This window comes from Hakea prostrata, chromosome 1 (assembly GCF_041222555.1).
Source record: "Hakea prostrata isolate BN-2017 chromosome 1, UWA_Hpros_2, whole genome shotgun sequence".
NCBI lineage: Eukaryota > Viridiplantae > Streptophyta > Magnoliopsida > Proteales > Proteaceae > Hakea > Hakea prostrata.
In genome coordinates, this window is record NC_142600.1 from 75,183,630 (window position 1) to 75,197,169 (window position 13,540).

General features: G+C 38.1%; 2 protein-coding genes across 5 annotated transcripts; one reads left to right on the forward strand and one right to left on the reverse strand.

Annotated features, from left to right (window-relative positions):
• Window positions 1–10: 10 nt before the first annotated feature.
• On the reverse strand, window positions 11–2,067 carry LOC149030085 (pentatricopeptide repeat-containing protein At3g29230-like). Its single transcript, XM_089142396.1, has one exon. The coding sequence runs from the start codon at window positions 2,043–2,045 to the stop codon at window positions 357–359; it is 1,689 nt and encodes a 562-aa protein (XP_088998522.1). The 5' UTR covers window positions 2,046–2,067; the 3' UTR covers window positions 11–356.
• On the forward strand, window positions 1,827–12,644 carry LOC149030086 (propionyl-CoA carboxylase). Of its 4 annotated transcripts, none has more exons than XM_089142393.1 (14): window positions 1,829–2,394; window positions 2,466–2,564; window positions 2,648–2,849; window positions 3,099–3,173; window positions 3,300–3,401; window positions 3,603–3,631; window positions 3,891–4,004; window positions 4,608–4,722; window positions 5,366–5,556; window positions 5,630–5,746; window positions 10,174–10,254; window positions 10,457–10,695; window positions 11,410–11,449; window positions 11,787–12,644. In XM_089142393.1, the coding sequence occupies exons 2-14, from the start codon at window positions 2,517–2,519 to the stop codon at window positions 12,369–12,371; spliced, it is 1,938 nt and encodes a 645-aa protein (XP_088998519.1). In that variant the 5' UTR covers window positions 1,829–2,394; window positions 2,466–2,516; the 3' UTR covers window positions 12,372–12,644. The 4 variants fall into 4 exon arrangements, with proteins under 4 accessions (XP_088998521.1, XP_088998519.1, XP_088998520.1 ...); XM_089142394.1 differs by having other exon boundaries at window positions 2,480–2,564; XM_089142392.1 differs by having other exon boundaries at window positions 1,829–2,390.
• Window positions 12,645–13,540: the final 896 nt, after the last annotated feature.

Below are 13,540 nucleotides of genomic sequence, written 5' to 3' on the forward strand. Positions count from 1 at the left end.
TATGGTATTTCTCTTGGCCAAAATTGAAACATACTAATTTCTGGTATCTACCACATAAATCGTGTATTTGGTGTCGGTAACTCTTAATGGTTTCCATCGGGCAACTCATTAGTTCTGATCCATGCAAATCAATTCCAAGAGTTTGATATAGCAGGAAGCAACTGGATGAAAAACCTGGAGCAACTGATTATACACAGATGGGTTGGTCTCTCGACTTATATTATATTGAAGTCTTCAATTTCTTTCTGGGGAATTTGGGCACAAGGAGGAGAAATACATACTTGAGCAACTTCACAAGGACATTTGGTAAACTTATTTTTCCTTTATCATAATGAAACAGAAAGGATGTTAAAAGGTCATACATGAACAACTTCCAGAGCACTAAACCCAGCCTTCTTCCATAAGCTTTTTTCTTCCATCTTCTCTCTCATGCGCAAGGCCTCCGGCCATTTACCACTTGATGCATAGATGTTTGAAAGAAGCACATAAACTCCTGGTTCATTGATTTTCAACTTGTCAATCCTGTTCATTATCCTCTCTACCAACTTAGAGTCGCTGCTAATTCGGCAACCCCCAAGCAGAGCTCCCCAGATAGCAACATCTGGATCATACGGCATCTCCTTCAACAGCAACTCTGCTTCTTCAAGCAGACCATTTCGACAAAGCAAATCAGTGAAACACCCATAATGTTCGAGCCTCGGAATTATTCCAAAATCTCTGTTCATAGCATAAAATATCTGTTTACCTTCTTCAACCAAACCTCCATGACTGCAAGCAAACAAAGCACTGGAAAGGGTGAAATCATTTGGCTTCACTCCCTTCCTTTGCATCATAAAGAACAATTTAATGGCATCTGCTGTTCTTCCATGGATGGCAAGAGATTTTATCATTACATTCCAACAGAAGACATCCTTGTTTCCAATTTTAATGAAAACCTTAAATGCTCTATCAACTTCCCCACATTTGGCATACATTTCTATAAGAGCAGTGGCTACTATAACTCCCAGCTGGGTCCAGTCTTGTATAAGATTATTATGTACCCATCTACCAAAATCCAGAGCACCCAATTGGGAGCAAGCAGAGAGAGCAGAGACGAACGTAAACCCATCCATACCTACACCTCCCAAATGCATCTGAACGAATAGATCCAATGCTTCCTTGAATTTCCCATGCCGGTTGTAGTTTGAAATGATGGTATTCCATGAAATCACATTTCTGACAGGCATTAGTTGAAATAATCTATTGGCCTCGTCAAGGTCTCCCGAGCTAGCATATGCTTCAACCATACAAGTCCATGATATGACATTTTTCTCTGGCATCCGATCGAACAAATCTCTTGCCTTTTCTATATCTCCAGCTTTGGCATAACCAGTGATCATTGAATTCCAAGAAACTACATCTCTTTCGGGCATTTCATTGAACAGTCTTCCTGCGCATTCGATATTGCCAAGATTTACGTTCCCAGATACCATTCTGTTCCACAATTCTACGGGTTTAAGAACAATCTCATCGAACACCTTCGACGTATCATTTAAACTGACATTTTCCTTGTCATTCTGCTCAGAAGAATCGCAATAACCTTCTGTTTTCATGTAGAAATTCAAAAGTGAACTAGAAATGGGAAAAACCTGAGACAAGCCCCCTTTTATAATCTGACAGTGTAAATTCCTACCTTTTCTATCCAAACCCATCTGAGCACACGAATTTAAGACATATGGGTAAGTGAAGTTGTTGGGTACAAGTCCTTTTTCAGTCATTTTATCGTACATGGAGATGCATTTCTGGTGAGGGCCATTGTAAGCATACCCTCTAATCATGGCATTCCAAAGTACGATTTCAGCATTGGAAATTTCATCCATTTGAGAAAACAGAAGCTCGGCGTACTTCATCTCTCCAAATTCTGTGCTCCTTCGGAGGAATCTCAAGCATATTCCGGTGTCTTGGTCGAGGGAGGTTGAGATGATGAAGGCATGTATCTGTTTCAGCTGTTTGAAGCTGCATTGCTGCAACAAAGCTGAAATTTTTACTTGCGAGTAAGAAAGCATTCGCTTGCGTTGCGATCTTGTGGCTGCTTCTACTAAGAAATTTCTATTCTCTACGATGCCTCGTCTTAAATATTAACCCGATATATCGGAATGTATTCCCAGTAATCATTCCGATACGTGTTCTAAAACCATGCCGCTGCTATCTAAATTCATTTCAGCAAGTTCTGTACCTATTTGATTCTAGTTCATACAAGTCCAGCATGTACTAACAATTCAAATCAACGTTAACCCAATAGAAAGGTCAACGAGAAGTTTTTGGGTTTTCAAAATCAATATCATCTACATCAGCAGTTTGAAATTTAAAGCTTTCAAAACTACAATCACCGATCTACCAAACGGGTGAAGGCAGGTTATATCTTCTTTCTTTTCACTGTACCAGGTTTCTATGACTTTATTTTAATGGTTGTTGATTGCTTACAGTCCCGGTTCACTAGGGCTAGGGATCGATAGCTCTAGGAGACTTTCGAGGTCATGGAACTGGAGCAGAATGATTGCGCATACAATTGTGAAATCAAACTGGTTAGTTAGCTTCATTTTGCTTTCTATGGTCTGAAATTGATTTGAAGAAACAGTGATGGTAAGATCACAAGGATTAATTACAGAGGGAGAATCCTCGAAGGCGCAAGGATAAAGTTGTCATTGGTTGTGGAGCTGGTTTTGGTGGAGACAGGGCATTTGCCGCTGTCAAGCTTCTTCAGAGGGTTGAAGGGTTAGACTATCTCGTACTTGAATGTTTGGCAGAGCGGACCTTAGCGGATCGTTATCAAGTTATGGCATCTGGAGGCGATGGTTATGATTCCCGAAGTATATTTCAGAATCCAACTCTCTTTTTGTTTGTTCCTCTGTTTTTGTGTTGTTCGCTGATTACCCCTAGCTTCTTTCAATAGTCCCATAAATAGAAATTTCAAGAGTAGGTGGGAGCAAGAGTGAGGAACACACTTTTGTTGAAACAAGATTGCAATTCATTCCTAAACTTGCAATTTTCGGTTTGATCCGTATTTTGTTTTTACATTATCACCATTCTACAATTCGCAATAATCTTTTTGTTTTTAGTTTCGGAGTGGATGTCCTTGCTTCTACCTTTGGCTGTGGAGAAGGGAACTTGCATAATTACAAACATGGGTGCAAGTAAGAAGCCAACAACATCAAATTTTTTAATCTATCTGCAAATTATATCTGTTCTGATATTGATGGACGTGCGTTCTCTGACATTTGTGTTTCGTTTATCAATGCATACAATCTAATTGTTGAAAGTGGACCCAATTGGTGCTCAGAAAAATGTCATCAACATAGCAACAGATTTGGGCCTCAATCTAACAGTGGCTGTGGCATATGAGGTCCTTCCAACAAAACCAGGTGTCCCCTTAAGTTCCATAAAGAAATTTTCCTCCTCTGTTAAAATGAAATTGTGTACATGTACCTTCTTGATTTCAGCATAAGTATCTTGGCTGATATATTTAATTTTTGTTTAAAAGTAGTTTATGTCGTTTTCTTGTTATAGAACGACATCCTAAGGTTTACAGGTTACTCTTTTCACTTTTTCCATATACATTTCAGGCTCAAGGTCCTTGGATAGCTTAGAAGATGTAAGCATTTCATAATCTTGACATAATTATTCCTAAAACTTCATTTTTTTGTTCTTTACTTAGTTAAATGGCATATAAGTGAGTTTCCAAATCACATTGTGCATAACACAGATAGGCATTATACCCCATGCATGTGCATGTAATTTATCTATTGATAGGGTGTGAAGGCATGGAAACCTTTTGGTATGAATTTGATCACGTGTAAATATGTTTTTTCTGTGTTATGAAGTTGGGACAATATTCTTTCTGATGCATGTAGGGTGCCAGCACATATTTAGGAGCAGCTCCCATTGTCCAATGTCTAGAGAAGTATCAACCAAATGTTATAATTACATCACGGGTTGCTGATGCAGCATTATTTTTAGGGCCAATGGTATGGAATCTCTACTTTTTTTTTGAATTCAAAGGTATTTTGCCTGCCGTATGATTTCAGGATCTGACCATATTTGTTTCTTCTGCCAAGAACTAAATAGCATATGTTTATGTAAGTTGTGAACTAGAATATTATTAATACCTGAAAAACAAAAGAGTGGGAGGATTACAACAACAACAACAACAATAAGCCTTGTCCCAACTAAATGGGGTCGGCTACATGGATTCTTGCCCTCCAATCAGTTCTGTTCAAGGCCATGCTAGATACAAGGCCTGAGCTATACATATCCTTTCTCACCACTTCTCCTAAGGTTTATTACTGTTTAATTAATGTATGTTAGAAATCAAGGTGGAATATATGTACATTAAACAAATGTGAGACTGTAACCAAGACTATTGGTAGTCTCACAAAGTAGAGAAAGGATTAAAATGCAGGCAAAGGTCATGGATTTCTGTAACAAAATGGGACTATTAATTTGACAAAAATTATATATGACATTTTCTATAATATGTTGTTCCTCCCTTTGTAGATTGTCATGCAATTGATCAGTTGTATAATTTACCTTTGAGAAACTATCTGAGATTTATTTGGAATGTTTGATAGGTCTACGAACTAGGTTGGAATTGGAATGATTTACAGTTGCTGGCACAAGGATCTCTGGCTGGCCATCTCCTGGAGTGTGGCTGTCAACTCACAGGAGGGTACTTCATGCATCCAGGTGAACTGTTGCATAACATTTGCCTTTTCATAACTTTTCAATTTGACTGCTGGTATGTTTTCTGGTGTTGTATCAAATGAAATTCTTGCATCCATCTCCTTCAGTTTGTTGTGATTCTGGGAAAGAGAATATTTGGAAATTGTTGACTGTTCAATTATATGATAAATATTTTAGTGTTACATGCAAGCCCATCACAGGGGATAAATACCTTGACCTATCTAATGAGTTTCTTTTCCATTTATCACTTCATTTAGCTGAAGTTGGTTTTGATTGAAAGTGACTTTCATATCTAATTCCATTGCAGGGGATAAATATTGTGACTTTTCTTCTGAGCTTCTTTTCATTTTCACTTCATTTCACTGAAGTTGGTTTTGATTTGGAGTATCTGTCACATGTAATACCATAGCAGGGGATATATACTGTGACTTTTCTTTTGGGTTTATTTTCAATTTTTTTTTTTGGGGCTAAATAACTTCATTTCACTGAAGTTGGTTTTGATTGTAAGTAACTGTCATTATGTAATACCATTGCTGGAGATAAATCCTGAGACTTTTGCTTTGAGCTTCTTTACATTTTATCACTCCATTTTGCTGAAGTTGGTTTTGATTGAAATAAAATGTCATCTGTAATAACACCATTGCAGGAGATAAATACCGAGACCTATCTTTTGGACACCTTGTCGATTTATCACTTCCTTTCACTGAAGTTGGTTTTGATGGAAGTCTATGGGTTGCAAAGGCAGAAGGCAGTGGAGGAGTTATAAATTTTAGTACTTGTGCTCAACAACTTCTCTATGAACTTGGAGATCCATCTGCCTACATCACTCCTGACGTGGTATGTCTGCATAATGAGTTTATCTTATACTAGTGCTCAGTCACGTAATATTGATGTCTTTCCATGATAACAGGTTTTAGATTTTGGAAATGTATATTTCCATTCATTATCCAGAGACAGGGTTGCATGTGTTGGTGCAAAACCATCTGATCAAGGTGTTCCGGATAAGCTTTTGAAGTTAGTTCCAAAGGTATGATCCTAGTCCAATTTATGCACTGGAAAAAGATGATATCCACTACCAGTGTAATCCCAAGACTCAACTTTTAGCTCCGAACTGTAGTCCCAAATTTAATAGGCCTTGAGCTGCAAAAAGTAAGCTTCAAGGCAACCCATTTTTCAAGTGTCAGGATCAGATTCTCCAACCTGATGGAGTCAAATCAGGATCAATGGACTTTGATATGCCAGTATGGTGCCAATCTCATAAAAAATCCGTTGGCCAGGTTTATTAACCTGTAGTGGTAATGTTCTGCCAACCAACTTGGGCAGCAGAAGGGAACCCAACCAAGCCCCCCCCCCCAAAAAAAAAATTCGGGGGGAAAAAAAAAGCGCGTGGGGGGGGGGGGGAGAACGCCGGGGGGGGGGGGGGGGCCGGGCCCCCCCCCTTTCCCAAACCCATATATATATATATATATATATATATATATATATATATATATATATATATATATATATATATATACTAGCAACTTACACACGGCAAATGCACGGACCATATAGAAGGATTAAGAGAGTGAGATCTTTGAAATTATTTTATGAGATATCTCGATATGCAATATAAATAAAGACAAACGCAAGAGAAGAAGTAATAATTTTCTTGGGAGAATGGTAATGCATCACAGTTAAAGGAAATATAAAGCCAAACACTTAAGGCACATCATGGACAGGAACAAACCGGTTCGCTTGACTTCCGCATCAAGAAACTCTTCCATTATTCTCGTGGTTCAGACCTCCACGGCCTTAAGTGTTTGCGCCGCGTAAGTACGAAGCCATCCGTCGAACACCCGAGTACTCCCCGATGCTGCCATCAATATTATTCCTTTCAGACCCCCAATGTATGTCCATTAAGGGCAGCACCATTCCCACAAGGAACCAACACAGAGCAGCCCATAGAACCACCATTGCTTGTCCACTCTTCAACCAGCATTTTCGAATCAGCAGAATGGAATCCCAAATCTTTAACTTTGTCCTGCATCCAAATTAGGGTTTCACGGATGTGCGTGAAGGCCTTCCACAACAGAGGATTATACTCACAACCACGAGAGACAGACGAGGGAGTGGGAGGAGATTGAGAGAGGTTGAGATAGAAATTGAGATATGTCGTGAGAGGAGATTGTGAGAGATCAAGCGGGATTAAAATTAATGATAAATTGATAATGATTCATGACTAAAATGTCAAAATTATCCTTGTAAAAGTAAGTAAATAAACAAAAAAAATAGTACCAAATTATTGGTATTTGAAAACAAGAAAAGGACGGAAAGGTCAGAAAAAGATTTGCAAAAACAGAATAGTAAATGCTTTTATAATAGTAGTATGATATGATAGTATGTGTTATTCCTAGATTGACACCGAGAGGGGGTGAATCGGTGTCTTCAAAAATTCACCACAATGTGGTGGGTCTACCAGACAAGATACCACTCGTAGTTATCAACCGCACAAGGACACGTCCACCACACACCACAATGTGGCTGGGTCACCAGGACAGGTACCACCACTTTGCAATCAAGGCACTCCAATATGTGCAACAAAGAAAAAAAAAAAACGCAATGCACGGAGTTTACGTGGTTCGGCCAAATTGCCTACATCCACGGAGTAATACCCTACCTAGGGTTTCGTATATTATTCAATACACTCCTAGATATTTTGACTGCTACAACAGTCCAGGAACACCAATCCCTGCTATAGTCTAAAATGCAATTTAGACAAGGGCACCAACCCAACCCCTGACAAGCTCCAACTTGCTAGGTCACAATGTAAACCAATAATTCAAGTTCCCCAAATTACATTCATGATCTAGGTTCTTCATCATTAAACATAACCTAGAAAATAATAGACAATAACTTGTGAATACGGGTTACTCAACTTGTGTAAGATGCATGGTAACAATACTTGTTTCTCTTTTTCTCCAACTCTTTTTCTCTTTTCAATCTTTTCAGTTTTTCTCTTTAAAAAAACCATACAACCATGCCCCTCTTCTCCGCTTTCTCCTTCCTTTCACTTTCTTTCTTGTTCAAGCAAAACAAAAGACTTATTATTCCCAAGCAGATCTCCAAAGCCAACTAACGTCTCGGCGACCTCCACGCCTTTCCAAGCTCCTCAAAACGTTCTATCTCTTCGCGGAGTTTGCTCTCCTTTTATAGATTAATTAAACTCGAGTTTGAATCAAACTCAAAGTTTGAATCAAACTCGAGTTCTATCGACTTAAACAAGGAGTGTTTTGACGTACAAATCGGACTAACTTAGAGATCTCAATGAACAATCCCACCGTGGATTTGAAGATCAAGAAGTCGTGAAGCTCTCCTCCAAAATCGGCTCAATCGGACACTGGATGACCATCCGATGAAGAGGTTGATCAAAACTGGACAGAGAACCTCAAAAGGGATTCTTGAGAGACCCTCAAAAACGGGATCTTGAGTTTCTTTATTTGAATTGGATTATTTCTCTCGGAACCTTTTTGTGTGTTGCTGTACCATATCAAAGCCCACTTAAGTTGCCAACAATGACAACACCTTCATTAGGCCAATGGAACAACAGAGATGATTTACAAAAACCCGAGCTTATTATACGAGAAAAAGAGGAGAAATAACAAAGATAAATAAATAGAAGAGATTGGTTTCCGCCTACCTCTTGTAGGTACCAACTGGAATCCCTCGAAGTCGATCATTCGATCTCCGAGATCGATAACAACCCTTGTCATCGCCATCAAACACCGCCCGAAAAGAGATCACCGAAATATATCAATAATCGCCGAAAGAAGCCGAAGAGTGAGAAGAAACCCTAAGTAACAGCTGAGCATTAGAACAACTCGTGAGGAGAAATGATGAGAAAATTAAAATTTGCTGGAAATATTGAAGATTTGCTGCAACCCTAGATCTCACGCATTTGAACCTAACAAAGATAAATAAATAGCAGAGATTGATCAGAGCGAGTTTGAAAGGGATATAGGGATATTTCGCAATGAGAGAACAAATACATAGATCAGAGAGATGAGAGGGATTCAAGCGAGTCGAGGGGAGAGAAAGAGAGCGAGAGACCGAGATTGAGAGGGGTCGGAGAGATAGTGGGATTTAGAGAGAGATTAGAGAGAGTTTGAGAGGGATAACGGACGAGTTTGAGATAGATTGAAAAAAGTCAAGAGAGAAATCGGGATTAAAATTAAGGATAAATTCATAATAAGTCATGAGTACAATGTCCAAATTATCCTTGCAAAAATAACTAAAGAAATAAAGATAGACAACATTATTGGTATTTAGAAAAATTCTAAGGGAGAAACGAAAAAGATTTGGAAAAGGTAGAGTGCATGCTTTTATTATAGTAGTAGATATATATGGGAAAAACAGTCTGAAAATCAATGAATCAAGGTTTTTGGTGTTTCCAAATTCTTGCTTTTGGCACAAAAATGTGGCCACTCTGTTTCATTGATTGGCACATAAAAACAGCCATTATTCTCAAATGAAAGAACTTTTTTTTTCTGTTTCACTAGCATCGAGAAAACGCTAGAAACAAGGAACAGAAGCATCACCTATTTCTAATGTTGTCCTTCTCCTTCTCCCATTTGTTGCAAAATTTCAGGTGGGTTGGTCATTACACCAGCTGGGCTACAGTTTATGACACTTTCTTTTTGTTTTGTTGTCATTGACTACAGTTTTTGTTTTGAATTCCTAGCCAGTTTGCTTGCCATGTGGGGGTCAGCAAATCTATTGGATATGGTTGATCCCTAGATTTAGATTTTGGTCTGTCTAAATGAATCTTGTTCTGTCATTCCACCATATTTGGGCTAATATCTTTTATTCATTTGTAATACTCATTTGATCACCACTTTAGTCTGTTAGTCTCATTTTGTCTTCTCAGAATTATAACATGCTCCATGTCACGCTTAATCAGTGCATTAGATCTTTGGTGTCATGGCTAAACCATCTTGGTTGATTTCCCATTATTTTGTCGGCCATTAACGCCATTCACTAGTTCTCTAAAATGCATTGATTTCTTAATCAATGTTTTCCTAGTCTTGAAATGTGAAGCATAATAATGCTGATAGGTTCTAAAACTGCGGTTCTCTAGTTGTGTAATCTTAGCAGTCAGCACTATCCCCATATGAGGTAATGAATGATGTATCCCAAGGCTCTCTACGAACAAATTCCATGTGGTCCTTACTGCTCAGACAATGTTTTTGCATATGTATAACTGTCATGTGTCTGAGAAATGCATTGATTTTGGTCACTTCAATTTTGTGCGAAATTTAAAACTGCTTATTCTGTTTTCAACTATCCTCTTGTGTAGTACATTAGTTATTAATTTCTTGTAGTCATAAGCCTGTGATGCTACTAAATCTACTTGTTACTATAGAATTTTTATTATTAATGGTTATCTTGTGGAGGAAGTAAAAGTGTTCTCTTCAGGACTATGGATGGAAAGGCTGGGGAGAGATATCCTATGGAGGATATGGATGCGTAAAACGTGCTAAAGCAGCTGAGTTTCTGGTAAGTTAAACCTTCACATTTTCTTATCGATAAAAATGCCAAGAATTGAATGCATAAGGGAATTTCATTACTTATCTACCCTGGGTTGAATATTTGTAATTACAACCCTACTTTTGAAAAATTACTTATGAAAAAGACTGGACATTGTATTCTTACATTTGATTTTAGTTTTTGTAGTGACGGATCTCTTTCATTTTGTCAGGTTAGGTCATGGATGGAAGAAGTACTTCCTGGTGTTAATGAGCATGTTGTTTCCTATATTATAGGGCTTGATAGCCTGAAAGCAACCAACATCAGTGAAGCCACATCATTGGACCAAGATAGTGAAGACATAAGGCTACGCATGGATGGACTGTTTGAGCAGAAGGAGCATGCAGTTCAGTTTGTGAAAGAGTTCACTGCTTTGTATACAAATGGACCGGCTGGTGGCGGTGGAATAAGGTTAATTTCCTTTTGGATTTTGAATTTTTTTTTTTCTTTTTCCCTTTCTTTCCAAATTCATTGACTTATAGACTCGAATATGTTAAAGGTGTTTTGCAATGGGGTTCATATTTTCACTACAAAATAACATTGTTAGATTAGGTAAAGGTGAAAATGATTCTAGATAAAATAATGAAAGATAAGCATTTGGTCCAAAATAACAACAATCACAATAAAGAAAAGGAGAAAGAAAAAAAAAATCATAATATAACATTTATAATAGCAACACCTTGACATTATTTAAGAACAATTATAGTGATTCTGCTTCAACTGTTTGTTGTCCATTTTTGACTCCATTAAGCATGATAATAATGCCCAAATGTGAGCTGTCAGCTAATCAACAAAGCCCATATGGCCATTAAGAAGTTATTGTAAGCCAAGTTATGCCATGCTTGTAGGGTTGCTGTTCAATGAGGATAATTTCATGGTTATCTGAATTATATCATCTGCCTTCGTCCATGGCTAGTTCCAACTTCTCTGAATCATGAGGTTATTTGAGAGCCTTTTGATTCTAATCAGTTACTGTTTATGTTCCCATCCTTCTTCCCAGGGCCCCTTTTTTTCCTTTTTTCTTTTCCTTCCTGACTAGAGTAGCATATGCTCAAAACTTCCAATTTTCCCTGTTAGGTTCTGTTTTAGATTTGTTCATGATCCTCTGTTGTTTACTAAATGCAGCACAGGGCACAAGAAAGAGATAATTCTTGAAAGAGAACTGGTATGGCTTACTCATATTAATTTATATTTCCTCTTGGCTGTGTTGTGAGTTTCAATCATCGACTGCTATGAGAAGGAATTAATGTGGGATGGTGATCAGGTTTATCATGTCTTTAGTCTACTTAACCTCAAATTTGAATTCTAAAAGATGAATCAAATGCATCCGTTACTGATTTATATTAACTTTTATGTTTCAATACGTATTTTGTTGAGATCCATCATGATTTAATCTGGTCTGCTTCAATTTATTAGTTGTTTGTGTTTTTAAGCACAAACCCTGCTGGCAGCATCTAGTCCCTGAGGACAAATTCTGAAGGAAGGGTTGACCTGTCATTCAGGTTGGACGTGAATCTGTGATGTGGAAAACCGGAGCCAAAGTCACTGAAGTCATGGACTCAAGCCAGAAGATCTGCCCGAAAAATGACAGAGTAAAAGACCACGGCTTACAGGCGACGCACTTGCAAGAAAGTAGGGAGAAAACTGCATTTGGTGCTTATATGGATTTGCCATCACTAGAAGGTGAAGCAGATCCTGCTCCAGCAGGTCAAAGGATTCCACTTTATAATGTAGCACATAGCAGGGCTGGAGATAAAGGAAATGACTTGAATTTCTCCCTTATACCACATTTCCCTTCAGATATTGAGAGGCTGAAGAAGATAATAACACCCGAATGGGTGAAGCAAGTGGTTTCAAGTCTTTTAGATATGTCTTCCTTTTGTGATATTGATGCCACCAAGAAGAGAAACTGTTGGGTTGATGAGCAAGTGAAAGTGGAGATATATGAAGCCAAGGGAATCCAATCTTTGAATGTCGTGGTCCGAAACATTCTTGATGGTGGTGTCAATTGTTCGCGGAGGATTGACCGGCATGGCAAGACAATATCGGATCTCATTTTGTGCCAGCAAGTTGTGTTGCCCCCATGATCGAGCTTTGAGGTTCAGTACTGCTTAACATTATTATTCAAAGAGGTTCTCCAAGACCACCTCATTCTGATGTATTTGTTTTCAATTAGTGCTTATTCAAGGAACCAAAGCCAGTAAAGATACATGAGATCCTGCAGTCAAAATTTTGAACCACCGACAGACCAAAATGTATCACATGACGGTCTTGTGCATTTAATGCACTCGACAGGACTGAAGCAAGATCCTTCCTAAGTCCTGACACTCCCCACCCCTTCCTGCCCCTCAAATTTTTTTTTTTTTTTGGTAAATGGGGGTGGAATGGCGATACGGTGGGTTTAGGTTATGGGTTGTCTTCAAGCCATCCAAATTTATTAATTGAATTGACAGGCCTCAAAAGTCCATACCGTTTAAAATATGATTCATGTGGATTCTTAGTAGGATAGAAATTGAACATAATTTCAGTATCCAATCAGAGGAACATGGTCAAGAACTCGGCCCGAGTAGGCTTTCTGTGTTAGGTGATCTACAATACAGTTGGATCTTCTAGGAACATAAGTGGGCATAAAGCCTAAAATCCTACTACCTATAAATTTGATATCTTCAATTACAGATCGTTTAAAGGTGTGGATAAGACTAAATCAGATAAATAACTCATTAGAAGTTGGGAATTAGTTTCTACCTCCACGTGCTCAAAAGCCATTTGCTATAGTTTCTAACCTCATCAATTCCCGAATCATCTGTGATCGAAGGGGAAGCCGAGGCTATGCGAACATAATGTTGAGGCTAGATTTATTAAGTATGAGGTTGTTATTAAATGTTAGTACTACGGGTGTCAATAAAATCCTGTTAGTCTAAATTGTTTTAAATCCGCCTTTGAGTCGGCTCGAGTTGAAATTTCAACTCGAATGTTGGGTTTGGTTATAAAATTACTTAAGGGCCTGTTTGGTTACATGAATCCAGAGATTTCAAATCAATGGATTCATGAATCTAAGAATTATACTTGTTTGATTGTAAAAATCTCTAGATTCATGAAATCTAGAGATTCACCTTTTTACACTAAAAACGTGAATCTATAGATTTATGGGTAAGGGGTGAAATCCAGAGATTTCAAAAAAGCTATACATTTGCACGTTCACAAAAATCACGTCGATCAAATAGTTTTTTAGGATGAATCCACAGATTTCATTCCA

Excerpts from the sequence above, each read along its gene's own strand:
- LOC149030085 (XM_089142396.1), bottom strand. The coding sequence starts at position 2,045 with ATGCTTTCTTACTCGCAAGTAAAAATTTCAGCTTTGTTGCAGCAATGC.
- LOC149030086 (XM_089142393.1), top strand. The coding sequence starts at position 2,517 with ATGGAACTGGAGCAGAATGATTGCGCATACAATTGTGAAATCAAACTG. Across the intron at positions 2,850-3,098 it reads CGATGGTTATGATTCCCGAA|TTTCGGAGTGGATGTCCTTG; the intron begins GTATATTTCAGA and ends TTTTGTTTTTAG. Across the intron at positions 10,696-11,409 it reads GCTGGTGGCGGTGGAATAAG|CACAGGGCACAAGAAAGAGA; the intron begins GTTAATTTCCTT and ends TACTAAATGCAG.